Genomic DNA, 20,123 nt, shown 5'->3' on the forward strand with positions numbered 1-20,123 from the left:
TGGCATTCCAGATGTTGAATCTCTTCCATTTGGCTGAATAGGTTTTTCTGGTGGAAGGTATGCGTGCTTCCAATAAGATCTGTTGAACTTCCTTGGAGAGAGAGATATGGGGGAAAAGTCATGGAACCCTCCAAGCTGTCAACTGCATAGTATGCAAGTTGGGATGAACCGTCCAGTAATTGTGTTGGGTCAAAAGCAGAGGCCATTGAGGCAGGGGCCAAGGCCTGGTGCAAGTTATGCTCCTTAGTAGTGGATACCAGCGCTGTCTTGGCCAATCTGGAGCTATTAAGATGCCTTTCGGTTGTTCTGCTTTGATATTCAGTAACACCTTGGTCATTAATGGTAGAGGTGGGAATGCATAGATTGGTAGAGAGTTCCAGCTGAAGGAGAGAGCATCCATTCTCCAGGCTTGTGGATGGTGTGTGTCCTCGAGCAGAACTTTTTCAGATGATGATTGAGGTGTAAGGCAGAGAGATCTATGTCCGACCTCCCCCATGCATGAGTTATTTGTGCAAAAATGTCTGGATGCAACATCCATTCGTGCGGGTCCAGGATGTTTCTGCTTAGACTGTCCGCCAGAACATTGTCCTTGCCCGGAACAAACTGGGATTGCAGCTGTATGTTCAGTTTCAGAGACTTTTCCCAAAGAGTCATTGTTAGTCTGCAAAGGGGGTAAGAATGAGTACCTCCCTGTTTGTTTATGTACCACATAACAGTGGTGTTGTCTGTCTTTATTAGCAGTTGACCTTGTTGAAGATATTTTCCGAAGGCCTCGAATGCATGTATTACTGCTAAAATCTCTTTTTGATTGATGTGTAGCTGCACTTCCCGGGGGGCCCATTGCCCTTGAATGCATCTGCCCTCCATGTGCGCCCCCCATCCATGGTCTGAGGCGTCTGTTGTAATGGTTTGGCTTGTTTGAGGTTTGTTGAAAGGCATACCTTTGTTTAACTGGCTTGCTTGGGCCCACCACAAAAATTCCCTTCGTAGACATGGAATGAGTGGGATAATTGCTTCTAAGTTGTGGCTGTGCTGAGACCATAAACTTTTTAGGTACCATTGTAGTTTTCTCATGTGTAGTCTTGCCAGTGGAATCAATATAATGCAAGATGCCATGAAACCCAGGGCCTGCAGGATTTTCCTTGCAGTCATCTGGGTGAGCTTTGCTAGGCTTTTGAAGTAATCTGGTAATTGTTCTTGCTTCTCTTCTGTGAGGAAAGCCATTTGTGATTTTGTGTCTAGTTTGGCTCCTAGAAAAATTATTTGTTGGGATGGCAGTAGTCTTGATTTTTGAATGTTGACTGTGTATCCCAAAGCCTGTAGTAAGTGAATGACATAATTCAAGTTTTTTGTCAAGGCTTGCTTGCTGTCTGCTTGTATAAGGCAGTCATCCAGGTAAGGGTATATTTGTATCCTCTGGAGTTTGCAGTGTGCTATTACTGATGACAGGCATTTCGTGAATACTCTGGGCGCAGTAGATAAGCCAAAAGGCAATGCTGAGAATTGATAATGCTCTGACCCTGAGGTATCTTCTGCAACTGTGTCTGATTGGGACATGCAGGTATGCCTCCTTGAGGTCCAGAGTAGCCAGCCAAGACCCCTTGCCCAGCATGGGAAGGAGTTGCTGTAGTGTCAGCATTTTGAATTTTGGTACAATGAGAAAGGTGTTTAGAGCGGACAAATCTAGTATAGGTCTCCATTGCTTTTCTTTTCTTGGAACAAGGAACAGTCTTGAGTAGAATCCCTGGCCTTATTCCTGAGGAGGAACCTTTTCTATTGCTTTGATTTGTAGCAGCTTTGAAACTTGTATGAGTGCCTCTGCCCTTTGATTTTGTGGCAGGTTTGGCATGCCTTGTCTTGTTGGTAATGTATGGAAGTGGAACCTGTAAGCCTTGGTCTATTATGTCCAGAATCCATTTGTCCCTTGTTAAAACGTGCCAATTTTTTGAAAATAAGGATAATTTTCCGCCTAAAGGTGCTTCTCTTTGAGCCTTGGTCGGCGGTGTCAAAGTCAAGTCATTGTGATTGTCCCTGTGGAGCAGTAGAAGTCCCTGCACCACCTCTCTGATTAGTCGGTTGCCATTGGCATCCCCTGTATGAGCCTCGGTATTGCCCTCTCCCTCGGGCACGCCTGTTTTTTCCCCTTTGGAACTTGTCAGTGTCTGGAAAGGATCAATTCTTCGAAGGCCAATTCCTGCTGAACCTTGGTGGCTGAACCTGGAGGAAATCTTTGACTGTTTGCACTGATTTAGCCTTTTCCTCAATTGATTTCAACACATCCTGAGCATTAGCACCAAATAGCTTGTGTTTTTCCAGAGGTGCATCTAGAAGCTTTACTTTAACATGATCTGGCAATGCCTGTTCTTTCAACCAAGCATGTCTACGTATGACGGCCCCTGTCACAGCTGCCATACATGAAGCTTCCAATGCATCATAACCACACTGAAGAAAATGATTGCTAACCTGCTGTGTATTATGAACCAAATCCTGCAAGGCCTTTCTATCTAAAGGCTCAGGAGAGGCTAACTTTTTCTGCAAATCATCCATCAAGAAATCCTGATACTGAAACATATGAAAAAGGCAATTAAGGGCCCTCATGGCAAGGGTGGTTGAGGTATAAACTTTTTTGCCCCACCTCTCCAGGGACCTAGATTCCCTGTCTGCGGGCAAAGGATTTTTGGTCAGGAAGTGGCCACCCCTTTGGGCCCCTGGGAAATAGTTTCTAGATCAACAGAATGGGCCTTAAAGAGATGTTTATGAGTTTCAGGAACCCTGTAATACCTGTCTGGCTTGACAGGAGCAGGAGGGAGAGAATCGGGAGAAGCACTCTAATCTGAGTACACATCATCCAATACATCTAACACTGGAGGGATAGCTAAAGGCCTGTGTTGGGGAAGCTTAAGGAAGGTACGAAGTCGTTTCCTGGAGTCGGAGAATTCCTGGCCCTGCCACTGAAAATGCTCTCTCATGGAGTGGAGAATTTCCCCAAAAGAAATATCCTCAGGAGGAGAGGCAGAAGGAATAGATTCCTCAGCATCAGAATCCTCGTAGGCCTGGAAGGACTCTTCCTGGGTATCTGAGTGATCAGAGTCACCAGAGGCTTCATCTGAGGAAAGGGTATCTATCTGCTCAACCCTGGGCCTTTTGTCTGAAGGCGGCTGAGAAAGTACAGTTTTGTACCTACCATAAATGTAGATGTCCGAGAGGAATGCATCTGCAGTCATAACAAATGGGTTGTCCTGTCATCAGGCAGCCCTTCGGTCGGCCGGATTCCAAAGTCTGGGTCTGGCTTCGGCTGGAGTCGCACTTCACCCGACGTCATTGCGGCAGTTTTCGGGTATAAAGGCATCAGCCGACGCCATTTTCCTCAGTGTTTCTTGCCCCAGATGCCAGGTGCCCTCTTGGTAGGCTAAATTTGGATAAATGCCAAAGTTTCCAAATAGTAGAGAGCAAACACACAAAATAAACATGTATGTACATATATACAAACAAATACACCATAATAGATCCCCCCCCAAGCTAGCTGAAGATTGGTAAGTACCCTAGGAGTACCTCAGAGGGGAAGGAGGGTGGGTAATCCTGACTGCAGATGCATTCCTCTCGGACATCTACATTTATGGTAGGTACAAAACTGTACTATGTCCTTCAAGGATGCATCTGCAGTCATAACAAATGGGTAGAATACCATAGCTAAACTAGGGGAGGAGGAAATGAGAATACATTATGGTGTAGTCAGGATCCCTTGCAAAACAGCAGTGGCAAAGCCAGCACGGGATCTAGAATATAGAGGTAAGTTATAATGCTTGGCAAATGTATGCACGGAGGTCCAAGTAGCAGCCTCTATAATGTCCTTGGTAGCCACTCCTCGTAAGAAAGCTGTGGTAGTGGCTGTGGCCCTTGTGGAGTGAGGCCTGATGTTCTCTGTTACTCCTACCATGGAAAGAAAACTCCAAAGTCTAATGCAATTTCCTATCCATTTGGAGATTGTCTGTTTAGAAATTGGTTTTCCTTCTTTTCCTGTTGCATAAGCTACCAGAAGCTGGTCAGTTTTTCTATTGTTTTTTGTCCTGTCCAGGTAGTAGCGTAATTGCCTGTGTACATCCAAGGTATGTAAGAGCTTTTCTCCCCTGTTCTGTGGATTGGGGTAGAAAGTAGGAAGGTGGATAGCCTGATTTAAAGAGACTCTGGATACCACCTTAGGCATAAATGTAGGATTTGTTCTAATGGACACTATCTTGATGGAAGATCAGGAAGGGTTGTACTGCCATTAATGCTTGTAGTTCAGAGACCCTTCTTGCTGAAGTTATTGCCAGCAGGAAGGCAGTCTTCCAGGATAGGTATTGTAAGTCTGCTGTAGCTGCTGGCTGGAAAGGAGGCAGAGTCAGTTTTTCTAGCACAAAGTTCAAGTCCCAAGCTGGCAATGGAGGTTTCCTGGGAGGTTTTACATTTTAATTCCCCTCAGAAACTGTCTGAGCAGAGGATGCGAAGACAGGAGGATGCAAGCTGTACTGTGCTGAAATAGCTGATGCATGTATCTTAATGGAGGAAAAGGACAGGCCTGTGTGGTAGAGCTCAGCCAAGTACTCCAGGATGTTGGCTATGTTCACCGGTGTCACATCTTGCCCTTTTGCAGCACTCCAGATGAGATATCTTTTCCATTTTGCTGCATAATTCTTTCTTGTTGAAGGTCTACGAGCCTCCAGGATTATGTCCTTAACCCTTTGGGATAAATTTGGGTTAATTTCTGTCATGTAATTTTCCAGGCAGTTAGCTGCAGAGTTTTTAGGCTTGGATGCAGAATGTTGTAGTTCTGTGTCAGCAGTAATGGGATCAGTGGTAGTTTCCATATTTGTTCCCTGGACATGCTCCTCAGTAGTGGGTACCAATGTTGTCTTGGCCAGTCTGGGGCTATCAGAATGATCCTCGGACGTTCCTCTTTGATCTTGAGAAGCACCTTGTGCATCAAAGGAAGTGGTGGGAATGCGTATGCTGTCAGGCTTTTCCAACTGAAAGATAGGGAGTCCACCTTCCAAGCAAGTGGGTGGTAAGTCCTTGTGCAGAATTTCTTCAACTGGTGATTGTATGGGGATGCAAACAAGTCTATGTGTGGTAATCCCCATTTCCTTGTGATGTCTTTGAAGATGTCCGGATGCAGCATCCATTCGTAGGCATCTGTTGTAGTTCTGCTTAATATGTCTGCTAGAATGTTTTCCTTCCCTGGTACATAAATTGCCTGTAACTGAAGGTTGTAACCCAGAGCCACATCCCATAGGTCTAGTGCCAGCCGGCATAGGGGGTATGAGTGTTTGCCTCCCTGTTTGTTGATGTACCACATGACTGTGGTGTTGTCTGTCCTTATCAACAGCTGGCCTTCGTGGAGAAGAGGTCTGAATGCCTGGATTGCCAATTTTACTGCCATCATTTCTTTTAGGTTTATGTGCAGATGCAGTTGGTCTTGAGTCCATAGGCCTTGAATGCACTTGTCCATCATGTGTGCCCCCCAACCGAGGTCTGAGGCATCTGTCGTGATAGTTTGTCTTGGATGACTTTTGCTGAAGGGCAGTCCTGTGTTTGATTGACAGGCCTGAGCCCACCATAAGAACTCTTGCTTCAGGCATGGGATCATTGGAAGTTTGGTTTCCAGGCTGTGTTTGTGCTGAGACCACAAATTCTTTAGGTACCACTGTAGCTTTCTCATATGAAGCCTGGCATGAGGGACCAGAATTATGCAGGATGCCATGAAGCCTAGAGCTTGTAACACTTTTCTTGCAGTTAGGTGGCTCTGCTTTGTTAATGCCAAGAAGTAGAGAGGAAGTTGTTCTTTCTTTTCTGCAGTTAGAAATGCCATTTGTTTTGATGTGTCCAGTTTTGCACCCAGAAAGGTTATTATTTGGGATGGAATCAGCCTTGACTTTTTTGTATTGACTGTGTATCCCAGGGCTTGTAGCAGATAGATGACTCTTTGTAAGTCTTCTGTTAATTTGTTTTTGTTGTCCGCTTGTATCAGGCAGTCGTCCAGGTAGGGATAGATTTGAATTCCCTGAAGTCTGCAATGAGCAATTACTGATGCCAGGCATTTCGTGAACACTCTGGGCGCAGTAGATAAGCCAAAGGGCAATGCTGAGAATTGATAATGCTCTGATCCTGCAAGAAATCTGAGGTATCTTCTGCAAATTGGTCTTATGGGGACGTGCAGGTATGCCTCCTTGAGATCTAGAGTTACCAGCCAAGACTCCTTGCCCAGCATGGGAAGAAGCTGCTGTAGAGTCAGCATTTTGAATTTTGGAACAATGAGGAATGTGTTTAGAGCGGACAGATCTAGAATAGGCCTCCATTTGTTTTCTTTTCTTGGTACCAGGAAGAGCCTGGAGTAAAATCCCTTCCCTTGCTCCATAGATGGTACCTTTTCCACAGCTCTCATTCTTAATAATTGAGATATTTGTTTTAGAGCTTCTGCCCTTTGAGTAGGTGGTAGGTTCGGCATTCCTCTATTTCCTGGTAGAGTATGGAAATGGAACCTGTAACCTTGGTCTATAGTTTGCAAAATCCATTTTTCTCTTGTAATGCAGTGCCAGTTTCTTGAAAATAAGGTTAGCTTTCCGCCTAAGGGTGCTTCTAGTTGTTCCCTGGTCACTGTGATTGAGTTGTTGTAGTGGTGGTGGCTGTGTCCGTGCCTCGTTGGTTGTTACCCTGCCATTGGCGACCCCTGTAGGCACCTCTGGATTGGTTTCTGCCTCTAGAGCGCCTATTCCTGCCTCTTTGTGCCTTAGAGGACTCCGGAAAGGACCAATTCTTGGAGGGCCAATTCCTGCTAAACCTTGGAGGTTGAACTTGTAAGAAATCTTTTACTGTTTGCACAGATTTTGCTTTCTCTTCCATCTTTTTCAGAACTTGCTGTGCGGGGGCACCAAATAAATTGACCTTGTCCATAGGTGCATCCAAAAGCTTAGATTTGATATGGTCTGGTAATGCCTGTTCTTTCAACCATGCATGCCTCCTGATAACTGTGCCCGTCATGGCTGATCTAAAGGAAGCCTCCAGTGCATCATAGCCACATTTTAAAGAATGGTTACTAACCTGCTGAATGTTATGTAACATTTCTTGAACATACTTTTATCTAAAGATTCTTCAGAGGACAGCTTTTAGTTAACTGGTCAAGCATAAACTCTTGATATTGAATCATATGAAATTGGCAGTTCAAAGCTCTAGCTGACAAGGTAGCAGAGGTGTAAACTTTTTTACCCCATCTCTCTAAGGACCTGGAATCCCTTTCAGAGGGAGGGTTTTTAGAAGAAGTAGCTGCTACAGCTTTAGGGCCCTGAGAGATAGTCTCAGGATCTGCAAAAAGGGCCTTATATAAGTGGTGATGAGTGTCCGGGACCCTGTAGTACCTATCTGGTTTAGCAGGAGCCGGAGGTAAAGTATCAGGAGAAGTGCAAGCATCATTAAATGCATCATCAACAACAGATAGAACTGGAGGAATAGCTAAAGGCCTATGCTGTGGTAAGTGTAGAAAGGTCCTAAGCCTTTTTCTTGAGTCTGAGAAATCTTGGCCCTGCCACTGGAATTGTTACCTCATAGCATGCAAGGTTTCCCCAAAGGAAAATTCCTCAGGAGGAGAGGCTGAAGGGATGGACTCCTCAGCATCGGAGTCTTCGTAAGGAGAATAAGAATCCTCAGAAGGATCTGAGTGTTCTGAATCATCAGAAGAATCATCTGTGGCTACTGGCTCAGGGGGCTCTGCTCTAGGTCTTTTCTGGAGGAGGGAGAGAGGCCCTGTCTGGATGAGGCTGGGATCCACGGATTAAAGTGATGAGATCCTGTGCCAAAGAAAGCATATGGGAGCTGGTGCTGGGCCTGTGAGAGGGGGGCTTTGCAGCCACTGGTTTGGAAGTTTTGGCTGCTTTAGCCCTGGCAAAGGCCTTAATAGACATAGCTGGAGGAGGCCTAGCAGCTCCACATGCAGGAGTAGAAATATCTAGAGGGATGGTGTCTGATAAATCCTGTGAAATCGCAACAGAAGGCTGGATTTCAGAAGCCGTTTCTACCAGAATAGAAGAGGCCTCGGTAGAAGGCAAGTTATCGGCTGAAGAAAGAACCGCTTGCTCGGTTTCGGCCGAAACCGAGACACTCGTGGTTTGCTTGGCGTGGTTTCAGCCGAAACCGCGGACCGCGAGTGTCGGTCCTTTTCTTTGCGTTTTTTAGTTATTTGCGTAGTCGGAGGATCCGACGGCATAATGTAGGCAAATTCGAGCCGAAAATCTGTTCAGCAAAGTCCGGCGGCGTCTAAGCCCGCCAGTTAAAAGAAGCACAGGCTAGACAAGCTGCTACGACGTGGTCTGGGCCTAAACAATGTATGCAATAGGAGTGGAAATCCTTATGAGGTATTTGTTTCCCACAAGTTAAACAGTTATTAACTTTCTCTGACATCGGCTGAGGCAAGAAAGAGTCCCCAACGGGGTACTTAGCTTTATAGAAGTCTTCGAAGTAGTATTCGGTAGTAGTAATCTCTGGATCTGACCGACCGGCACTTGCGAACAGCTTCTGCTTCGGGCGCCACGCGGCAAGAAAGACTGGGGAAAATGGCGTCGGCTGATGCCTTTATACCCGAAAACTGCCGCAATGACGTCGGGTGAAGTGCGACTCCAGCCGAAGCCAGACCCAGACTTTGGAATCCGGCCGACCGAAGGGCTGCCTGATGACAGGACAACCCATTTGTTATGACTGTAGATGCATCCTTGAAGGACATCCTCTGTCAGGATGAGCCTGGGAACCTCTGATTAAGGAAATTAGATCTGCAGCTAAAGTCATGATCTGTTTATCAGTAGTGGGACCCTGAGGAAAGGATTTAGGAGGGTGAGACTTAGCCTGGCTGGCAGCCTTAGCATGTGTGTAGGCCTTGATTGACATGGACATCGGCGGCCTAGCTGCCGCACGTGCTGGAGTAACTTTGTCCACCGGTATGGTCTCAGGCAAATCTTGGGCTTCAGCTTCTGGAGGAAAATCAACAACCGGCACCGGCGAAGGCTCCGGGGCTGAAGTGAAAGATAAAGCGGTGTCGTCGGTCTGGAGCGGTGGAATAACCATCTCAGAAGAGACCGAGGCACTCACGGTAGGTTTTGGCGTGGTGTCGGTAGAAGTCGCGGGCCGAGAATGTCGGTCCCGGTCCTTCCGTTTTTTGGAAATATGTGTAGTCGGTTGTTCCGACGGCATGATATAGGAGTATTTTTCGCCAAAAAAGTCTTCAGCAAATTCTGCCCGGCGCCTGAGTGTGCGCTTATTGAAGCAAGCACAGGCAGCACAGGCTGAGACATCGTGGTCTGGGCCAAGGCAGGGAAGGCAGTAAGAATGGAAGTCCTTATGAGGTATTTGTTTACCACAAGACAAACAGTTATTAACTTTTGCAGTTTTATCTGACATCGGCTGAGGCAAGAAAAGGTTCCCCAACGGGGTACTTAGCTTTTTGATGACTTTGGTTACTGAAAACACAGGAGCTGGCCGACCGGCACTTGCGAACTGCTTCTGCTTCGGGCACCGCGCGGCAAGAAAGACTGAGGAAGATGGCGTTGACTGATACTTTTATACCCCAGCCGCTCTGACGTCGGGGAGGAGGCGACATCAGCCGATGCCGGACCCAGACTTTGGAATCCGGCCGACCGAAGGGCTGCCTGAGGCAGAACAACCCATATGTAAGGACTGCAGTTGCATTCTTGAAGGACATCTCTGTAGCACCTATCAGGCTTGACTGGGGCAGGAGGCAGGGAATCCGGATTAAGGCAAGCCACCGAGTAAATATCATCAAGTATGTCCAAGACAGGAGGTATCACCAGAGGTCTGTGTTGAGGTAACAAAAGAAATTCCCTAAGTCTTTTCTTGGAATCAGAAAAGTCTTGGCCTTCCCAATGGAAGTGTTCCCTCAAGGTGTGCAAGGTTTCCCCAAAAGAAAAATCCTCAGGAGGAGATACAGAAGGAATGGATTGCTCTGCATCAGAATCTTCAAAAGGGGAGTAAGAGTGTTCCTCTACATCAGAATGATCTGAAAAAATGGAGCCCTGATCAGAAGAGGGAGAATCTTCCTCCACTCTGGGTCTCTTGTCTGGAGGGGGTTGGGAACCCCTGATAAGAGTAATTAAATCCTCAGCCATTTTAAGCATCTGCTTTTTAGGCATGGGGCCTGGAGATGGGCCCTGTGCAACAGCCTCTTGGGATGCCTGGCTGATTTGGACTTAGTAAAGGCCTTAATGGAGAAGGAAGATGAGGGTCTAAAGACACCATGGGTGGAAGTGGACCTGTCCACAATAGGAGGCTCAACGCTCACAATGGCTTCGGTGGTTGTAGTCTGGGTATGGGCCGAGGTACCTGCGGTCTCGGTTACAGAAGACACCGCCAAAGAAGTGTCGTCGGTAGTCAGGGACTGCATAGGCGTCTCGCCGAGAACCGGACCACGTGTAGCCGGTTTGGCGTGGTGTCGGTGGGGACTGCGGACCTCGCGTGTCGGTCCTTATCCTTGCGTTTTTTCGACAAAACGGTAGTCGGAGTCTCAGACAACATTTTATAATCAAAGGCTTTACCAAAAAAGTGTTGGGCTTAACTCACCGACGCTTAATAGTGCGTTTACTGAAAGTAGCGCAAAAGCTACAGCCCGAGACGTCGTGGTCTGGGCCTAAACAAGGTATGCAGAGGGAATGGAAATCCTTATGCGGCATTTGCTTCCCACAAGAAATACAATTGTTAACTTTTTCTGACATCGGTCTGAGGCAAGAAAAGTTTCCCCAACGGGGTACTTAGCTTTAATGAAGACTTCGGTTTCCAATTTTTCGTAAATTCAGGAGCTGGCCAACCGGCACTTGCGAACTGCTTCTGCTTCGGGCACCACGCGGCAAAAAAGACTGGAGAATATGGTGTCGGCTGTGTCTTATATACCCCTGTCGCACTGACGTCAGGAAAGAAAGCGACGACAACCGATGCCGGACCTAGACTTTGGAATTCGGCCGACCGAGAACCCGCCTGACGGCAGAGAACCCATCTGTGATTACTGCAGCTGTATGCACGATGAACATCACTGTTAATGGGAATGAGTCAGCAGAGACCCAAGATTACCCAAGTACAAATAAAGATTTAAAGTCTTGCAAGGAAAATGCTGGGGGGGGGGGGTCTCAGCTAGTATTAAACAAAGTTACAGGAACACAAACATATTTAAATGTAAACCCACACTGGGTGCTTGTAAGACACCAGAAAGCTGAAAGTTTTAAAGTGTCCTGTTAAACTGTGGGGTAGCTTGCAGATAGGTCCGATGAGCAGGTATAAGCACACTGTTGCAGTTAACTCTAGTGTAAGTAGCAGTTAGGTAGACTGCAAAAGAAAAAAAGAGAAAATAAGCATATAAAGCTACAGCAGCTTAGTAAAGACGGTTAGGACAGAGCAGATAAGGAAGGAGGAAACTCTGTTTTTTTGTACTTAAAAAATAGTACAATGATTAAAACAGTTGAGAGCTTTTGCCTGTTATTACAACAATTGACCAACAAATCCTTATATGAACATGTACTTAGCAGTAAAACAGTTGTACTTAAAACAGTATTAGACATAAATCTTGTAGAGCAGTAGTTACCCTTTCATAATCAAGGCTCTTTTAACCATCAAATACAGTTATATGAAAATTATCTGACAGTTGTTTCACTTTCTTATTCAACTTATCATCAGTGCTGCATGAATTCTTTAACGTGTATGTAACTATACACTAGAACTGTGTGTCCACACTGTAATGTGCTAAAGTTCTCTTATTTCACAGTTTCCCACAGTAATGCTCAGGTAAGTCTAGCTCCAGACTTAATACATGCTCAAATGGAATAACATTAGAGCTCTGCCAGCATTCAATGTGGTACTTACAAACAATGATAAAGTTTACAAACATTAGAGCCTAAATTTCCCAACAGCAGCATCCAAAAACACAGTATGTAGCAATCACTAGTATTTTTAACTTATACTCTGTGCAATAAGAGACAAGACAATGTACTTACATTTAGAGGCATGGACACATCTAGGACACCACAGTAGTTAAATCGATCAGGGAAGATTTTAGATTTAAAAAATGGCTCCAGGATATACAAGTAGGGTATAAAAAAAAAAAAAAAAAAAAACAAAACAAAAAAAAGTAGGGTATAAAAAAAAAAAAAAAAAACAAAAAAAAACTTCTGATCTTCACAAGCAAAGAGTACTTTTACTTTGGAAAGACTGTAGTCCAGCAGTCTGGTACCGCAAGCTTCCCAGGTGTAAATATCTCTGCAGCCCCCCAGGAGAAGGATGGTGCTATGTGGATGCCTTCAGCAAAATCAGTGGCCATGGTCTTCTATCACTAAACTGAGAAGAACACTTACAAGTTTAGCTAAGGGACTAATACACAGAAGGAAGTCTGGAAAAGAGATTGCCATCATACAGAAATTCACAATAAAGAAGACTTTAAATTGATAAATACCTTGTTAAAAAGGAAGGAAATGGGTAAAATCAGGCTTGCTAGGTAAGATGTACCACTACAGTATACTGTGGCTCACTATACAATACACATTTTTTTTTCTAATATGTGTAAGAAACCTGCAGCCACTCTGTTACAAAGCCTAAATAAAAACCGATGTTTCAAAAATACAACAGGTACAGTCAATCAATGCGCAGGATGACAATAATTTTACCTCAATTATTCATGTAATGTTTTGCAAGGACCATACTTATTTACTCAATATCTGAAGGTCTGAAGATAAAAAGTTTCAAGTTACATACTTCAGAATTAAAGATTTCTAATTTCTTTATACAGACAGAAAAATGTCAACAAGCCTATGCAGATTTGATAACCACACAAAGCAAACTGTGTGTAAAACACAACATTGTCAATAAAAAAAGAGGTACCTCTTTCCCTGGTATTATCACGCCGGTCACGATCTCCGTGAAGACGACGATCAAATGAAGAGTCCCTTCCTTGCTCTCTACTATCATACCGATCTCTCTCCGTATATCCACTTCTTGAGTCCCAACCCTCATGGTATGTGGTAGTGTTACTGTGGTTGTCAAATTGAGAACCACGGACTCTGCATCCTAGTTAGGAAATCCATTCATACAAAGATGAAACAAAAGTCAACTGCTTCTTTAAAACAGCAGACATTTTCCAGAACATAGTGATAACCATTTGGGCTAAAGTAGAATGGTCACACCAATGACTAAAAGTAGCTAAACAAAATTAAAACAAAAATGTAATGTTAACAATCTTAACTCTTTCCCATACAAAAGCTTCAAAGTACAATTAATTAAAAAACAGTCAACAAAGCTCAACATGGATGCATAAAAAAGGGACAGCATGTATATTTTTTGAATTATTAAAAACAAGAAAAGTTAAAATTTTGAAAGAAAAAATTATGAGAAATATTAAGAACATAGGAGCAAATTTAAGCAAGTGATCATGGGGAATGTAAGATGGCTAACCATACACACCTTTTAAGTAGAAAAACCCAAGGATCCTATCTCTCCCAGCAAGCCCCTTTTTGGTGCATTTAGGTCCTTAGTGCCAGTTTTGCAAAGAAATAGGATGTCAAACAGGACTGCGTTTTTCACGGTTCAAAAACAGACACCAAGTATAACGAAAGTCTTGCTAATGCGCAAGGACAGTTGAAGCACTTAGGGTCTTTAATTCCCTAGTTATAAATCTATGGGGTATTTCCATTTCACTGACATGCCTGGACCTGTTCTTATCAAAGGGACACTGCATTTGATGATGGGTCTGATAAGGAAAGCGTACAGTGGCAGGATGACTTCTTTGGATCTTGCATATATTCCCTAGAAAATTAAATGGACCAGTTAAAAAGATTTATTGACTATACAGAAAAAATGAATGCATGAGAAAGAGTTGCCAACGTAAATACTCAAATCTTTTACTACAACATCTGTCTGAAAAGAACATTTATAACATAAGAAGTGGGAGCAGCTTTTTTGCCAAATGTTACTATACTGCACTTTTTGGCATTTAGCTTGAGATTGTCTGTAGTATACAAAGGGCACACACACTAACCTTAATGCAGCTGTTTAATATCAGTGGATGAGCAGATAATGCCCAGTTTGCAGTCATAATCAAACGTGGTATGGCACACTTCTGGGATAATGGGTTGGAATTCTACAAAATAAATGAAAAACAGGAAAGGGTGCAGCACTGATTCCTGTGGTACCCCCACTATTTACAATTTGACATTCAAAGAGGCTAACTGCAATTTTCACAACTTGTAAACTGCTGGATAGCCAATTTGCAATCCAGCAGACAATGCAAAGGTTTACATTAAATTTGCCTATTTTATTCAATAATACCAGCATGGGGGGAAGGGGTAGTATCAAAAGTCTTGGCCAGGTCGAGATCAGCAGCATGCATGAAGTGACCATTGTCCACAGCCTCTGAAATGTTTTCAAAGAAGCTTACAAGATTACTAGGTTCAGGATACAGAATCTGCCCTTTACAAAACCAAACTGACTGGGGTCTAGAACAGTTAAGTTATCTGTGTCTGCATAAATATGTTCTGCCATGGTATGTTCAATAACTCTGCACATAAGGCTAGTGACGCTGATGGGCCTATAATTATCTGGATTGTAGAGGGGTCATTTTTGTGCAGGGTAGTTCTGGCTATTTTCCAGGCATCAGGCACAAACCTTATGGGTACACTGAGGCAGAACACAGGATCTGATGATGCATATTTATCACTGATGAGGACACAGCATGGTTGTTTGGTCCCATGGATGCATTATTGAAAGCCTTTGACAGGGATTTTAAGATTCATTTCAAGGTGACTTCAGGGGAGGCGATATTTTCAGAGATACTGGGGGCAACAATGTGGGTATGTTGGGTAAAGTCAGCATGTTTTAAGTGCCATTATGTGCACACACTGTAGATCAGTATTACACAGAAGTTTGTTTTTGTTGCACATTGTCCTGCAAATGATTAAATATATGAGCTGCTAATGCACTTCACTCTGTACTCCTGTGTTTGACCCTTACAGAATGCATGTTTACTGTGCGATTCTGCAAGTCACCCAACCAACCACACAGTGATCCTGGACTTTCCCTGATAAGAGAGGGGGCACTATGCCTAATGGGTTTATAAAGGTTAGAAAGACTTGTTTAACTCACTTCAGGTGTATTTTACAGATAACATGTTAATATGATAAGACCCTTTATGGCTAGTCAAGAATATGATGCAAGAGAACATCACCATTATCAACTGGTGTTTCAAAGTAGCTTTAATGGACAGAACCCACCAGTTCAGCAAACCAGCAGATTCATAATTACGTACTTGTTCAGTAAAAAGGCAGGAGGTGACCTTTTCAGATCATAAGTTTCAAGAAGGAAAGCTTTATATATTTCAAAATAGAGAATGGACATATAATACAGTGGAAACTATGGACAATAAGAAGTCAATAGCAAGAATTATTAAAGGGAAAGAAAGCATACCGTTATATTCAGCAGGAAAGAGAAGTAGAATGCAAAAATACTTTTGCTTTGCAATTCTGCTATAACACCTTCAACTGTACACTCTAACGCAAATGTTGAAGAGCAGCCTAAACCGGAAAAAAAAGTCCACAGCAAAAATATCATCCCTAGACAGTACACACACACACACACACACACACACACACACACACACACACACACACACACACACACACACACACACACACACACACAAAATAAACCTCAGTGCCACCACCAGCTCTCAGTGAAAATAAATAGATCAAAGGACCAGGAACGCTAAAACAACACAGCAAAAATGTTCCAGAAGTAGGAAAAAAATCTCTCTCTCTTTTTTTTTTAACCAAAGTGCCAATTTTGAAGCAGTCTTCCAAGCGATTCTCTTTACTCAGATCAAATAAAGTGGCAAATCTTCTCAGAGTGAATTAGCTCATGTGTGTTGCTCATCTCCAAATACAGTTTCTTTTCTGAAACAAAGTCAGTAGATTTAATAAGAACCAGTAACAAGCAGTTACCACTTACAAGTGATGGGGAGCTGGGGAGGATATGTCAAAATATAACTCTCAAAAAGTTAAAAGCAAAAGTCACTTATCAAACTGAAAAAAAAATCATCTGCAAAGGAGACAGTCTCTTCTGCTAGCTTAGAATACATGACTGGATTCTTTTCAAAAATGCCCCTTCTGTCATCAACACAACAAAACGTTTACTTCAAAAAAAAGTCCCTCCATCAGGTAGCCTTTTCAGCACGGCATCACAAATCCAACCAATTTAAAAAAGACTCCTTCTCAGAGGAAGGTGGTGATGGCACAGTCAGCGTTGCTATTTCCAAGTGTTTGGTTCTCTAGTTCATTTCATGGTTGGGATAATTTTTTTGTCTATTCTGCAGGTACAAAATCAGCACAACTTCCTTGTGTCCGTTTTGGTTTTAATAGGTGCTCCTGTTTCTTCCCACATCCCACAGATCTACTGCAGGTGAATTACTGCCTCTCCAAGTGCCCGTACTTGTATATGCCAGGTGAGTGTGTGTGGCATGTGTGCACAACTTGCAATGGGCTGACACCCTACACTGGATTAGTTCCCCTGTTTAATCCCCACTGAATATTAGGAGAGGTGTCAGTTATCCCCACAACCTTAAAATACAATGAATCTTTCCTCAGGTGGAGGAATTTCAATAATTTGTTTTGATTTCAATTAGTGTACCACTTTGTTTACTTTACAAATTTTCTGCTTAGTGGCATAAACTGTGCTAAATATCATTGCAAGTGGCAATTATTACATGCTTTGTCCAAAGAATTAGACCTACCTTTGTCAGCAGATGAGCAAGCTATGTTCCACTTAAGAAAATCTCAAGCTGGTCGGCTAAATTGAGCTCTATAAACGTAGGATTAGTTTTAAAATAGCTTTCTTGTTGCATATGCAGGGAATCACTAGAGGAACTACAATATCTTAGAAATCATGAGTGCCCCATACCTAAGACTGGATAATTCAACAGACTAATGACAGGGAACAACTTGGTCAATTAGACACTCCTGCCAATCATGCAGAAATTTGGTGGAGTAAACGGTTCCCTTGTGCGAGATAGATATGCAGAAGATTGCAACCAGATGAAAACAACTCATAGCAACTTTATCCCAAAAAAAAATAAAAAACATCCCACACACACAAATGCACATCAAATTCAGATATACCACTCTGCAGTTACATAAACATAAAGAAGGGAGAAATCTTTCACAAGAAATTAATCATTCCTGGTTCACAAAACAGAACTCACACTGACAGCAATTTCCTATGCAAAGCAGTGACTGGGGAGTTCGACTTTGCATAGTTTAACTCCATCAGATGGCACTTCTTACAGTCTAAGTTCAAAGAGGTACAGGGATGCAAGTGCAAGCACTCTTTGAGGCATCCTCTGAGGGAAGCAGACAACCAGTTCTGGCTGGATACCCTGTTAGCCCAGGTCAAGCTAATCACCTGAAGGGTTTGGAACTAGTTGACACTGGATATACCCTCAAGGAGGGTCAGGCTTCCACTTGACCTTCTTGTGCTTATTCTTGTAGTAATGCTCTGCTATGTGGATATACTGGGATTGAAAAGTCTACTCCTGATCTGCGTGAGTTTTAATGGCCTACCAAAGTTTACCACTTGTGGCTCAAGAAATTAGCTTGAACCTCTGGTACCTGTGGCATTTATACATGTGCTTTTCTATGAGGAAGTTCTTGACTGAGAAATGGGCAGATGGGCACTTGCTATGAGACTCGCTATGAGACTCAAGTATATCAATAGAGAACTTTACTGCTGGCAGTAGAGAACAGGATCTATATAGTGCAAATGAAAAAAAAATTGTTGGCTGTCTTTAGAAATAACTGCTTATATATCCACTGAGTTACATTATGGCTTGTGGTGGCTGAGTGTACAGTCATTTGTGAATTTGGAATCATGCTGGTGAAGAAGTATTCCTAAACCTTGAACCCATCACGAAGTGTACTCACACTTCAACATTAAAGATATTATGTGATGGCTCTCAAAGCAGGGGCAAGCCTGAAGAAATGCTACCCAGCAGGATTCAGAGTGTACTCAGGCTTGCTGAGGTCAGCTCATGGGGGTCACATTTTGGGGGACTTGGTTGACAATGAAAACAGCAAGATGAGAGGTGTCTTCTGCTGTTTTATTACCTGGACCCAGAAAAAGCAGGGGGAGAGCAACAGGGCCATAAAGGTCATTCAAAGTAGTTACAGCCAACCTTCTCTTCAAGAGATCATCTAATAGAGGGTTAGATAAAGATAACTTCATTCATGAAAGAGCCATCCACACTAAAACTTCTGACCTCTTCCTGAAGGAAGGAGAGCCTCATCCTCAGGTAATACTGTGCAGGGAAATGCCAGAACCTACAGCCCTAATTAAATCAGCAAAGTGAAAAATGCAGACAGTAACATGAGAGTCCAAGCTTCAATATATAGACAGGGTCTTCACTACATGCAAGTATGAAGGAAAGCCTTTTTAGTGACTGGTGCATCAGGGGGAACTGAAACATGGATTAGTGAGATAATATGTTGACAGCTTCAAGTCTGAATGTTTAAGAGAAGTATAGTCCTTTGCAGCAATTGCCATTTAATCTCCTTACTTGGTGACAAGGCAGCAAAACATTGATCTCTGAGCCATGTGCTGAGACAAAGAAATTACATAAGTGGCAGTCTGAGGACTGCTGAGAATGAACACATTCCACTCAACTACAGCCTTTCAAACAGCACCTGTTTTCTTGGCAACCAGAAAAACAATGTCTGGACATTTCCAAGCTGCATAAAAAGCATTCACAATAACCATCTCCAAAAGGGTAGTAACACAGTACTCCTCCCTCCTCCTCTTTCTACTGCACACATCTTAAGGTTTTAAGGGGCTTATAAGGAATGAGGGGCAGAAGCCAATCCCAGAGAACTTTATGAGCCTTAAGGTTTTTCTAAAGTGGGAGGGACGTCTTGGGGAAGCTGTAAGGCGAGAAGACAATGCACTAAACTGCTTTGCAGATGTGGTCTCTGGGCCCTCAGACTTCTTATAGGATCTTGAATCACAGGAAAATCCTCCTCCACAACAGCTCCAAGGACAAGTTCATGTTTCTGTGCTGGGAGAAGGATGCAACAGGAGTGTCAGACAGGTCAAGCAAAAGGCACATGGCACTCAGGAAAAAAAAGGCAGTCAATGGATGCAATAGGAACATGAGAGGCCTACACCAGTCCTAATGCTTTATCAAACCATGTTCCCTAAGACTGCATTCTCACTCTCAAAGTTCATATTCTCACAACACCACAAAGATTTGCCTAACATCCACATTTTAAGGGTGAAAGCTGGAATATCCAGTACAGCTCCTCAACCTGAGCCATTGGTCACTGCTGGGCCAGGAGTACATCCTGCTCTCAAATGTACTCTGTCAGTGGTACAGCAATTCAACAGAGTGCTCTCTAGGATTAGGACAAGTGACAGCATTCTTAACAAGTATAATAAGGAGTATAGGATGTTTATGCTGGTGAATGCAACACCCAAGTTGGAAATCTCCACTGCATCTCTTATTACCTGGAAAAATCAGGATGGGCATAAGCTGTGTCAAAAAAATGGACATACACTTAGACCCACAACAGTCACAGATGAGAGAGGCACCTATTGAGACTTGATGTCCTTTTTTTGAAATTGACTCACCTCTAGGATGGCTTAGACATGACCTAGCCCCCTGTCCATTCTTGATCCATGTGATAGCGGTCTGGTTGAGACATATAGGGGGTGCGTTGGGACACTCCCACTAATCCCTGCATGAGAAACTATCAGCTGCCACTGTCCTCATGGTAGCAAGGCAGGCCATGATTTTCTCTCTGCAAAGTCTGCTGGTGGCTGGATTAAACCCTTGGCATTTATGGCAGTGCCTTACACTAATGTTCATCCTCAGGCAATGCAGAATGCAGGTTTGGTTTTGGGGGAGTTACCTGCAATTCACGTGGACACTCAAGATAATTCTTTTTACTCATCAAACATGGAATCTTTTATTGATGTGCCCAGATATGAACTAAAACAGCAGCAGTAGAAAAGCAATGGTAGGCTCTGTGGCTAGGCATGCTCATACAACTGGTACAAGACATGAATATGCT

General features: G+C 43.5%; 1 protein-coding gene across 1 annotated transcript in view; it reads right to left on the reverse strand.

Moving 5' to 3' along the window:
• LOC122802414 (zinc finger CCCH domain-containing protein 13-like) overlaps nucleotides 1-20,123 on the reverse strand; it is a 1,157,483-nt gene that overhangs the window by 238,259 nt on the left and 899,101 nt on the right. The window contains exon 13 of the mRNA XM_044072036.1: nucleotides 12,898-13,083. Coding sequence (XP_043927971.1) covers nucleotides 12,898-13,083 — 186 coding nt within the window. The remainder of the gene's footprint in view (nucleotides 1-12,897; nucleotides 13,084-20,123) is intronic.

The sequence above is a fragment of the Protopterus annectens genome, chromosome 5.part0 (genome assembly GCF_019279795.1).
Source record: "Protopterus annectens isolate FY-2018-M chromosome 5.part0, PAN1.0, whole genome shotgun sequence".
NCBI classification, from domain to species: domain Eukaryota; kingdom Metazoa; phylum Chordata; order Ceratodontiformes; family Protopteridae; genus Protopterus; species Protopterus annectens.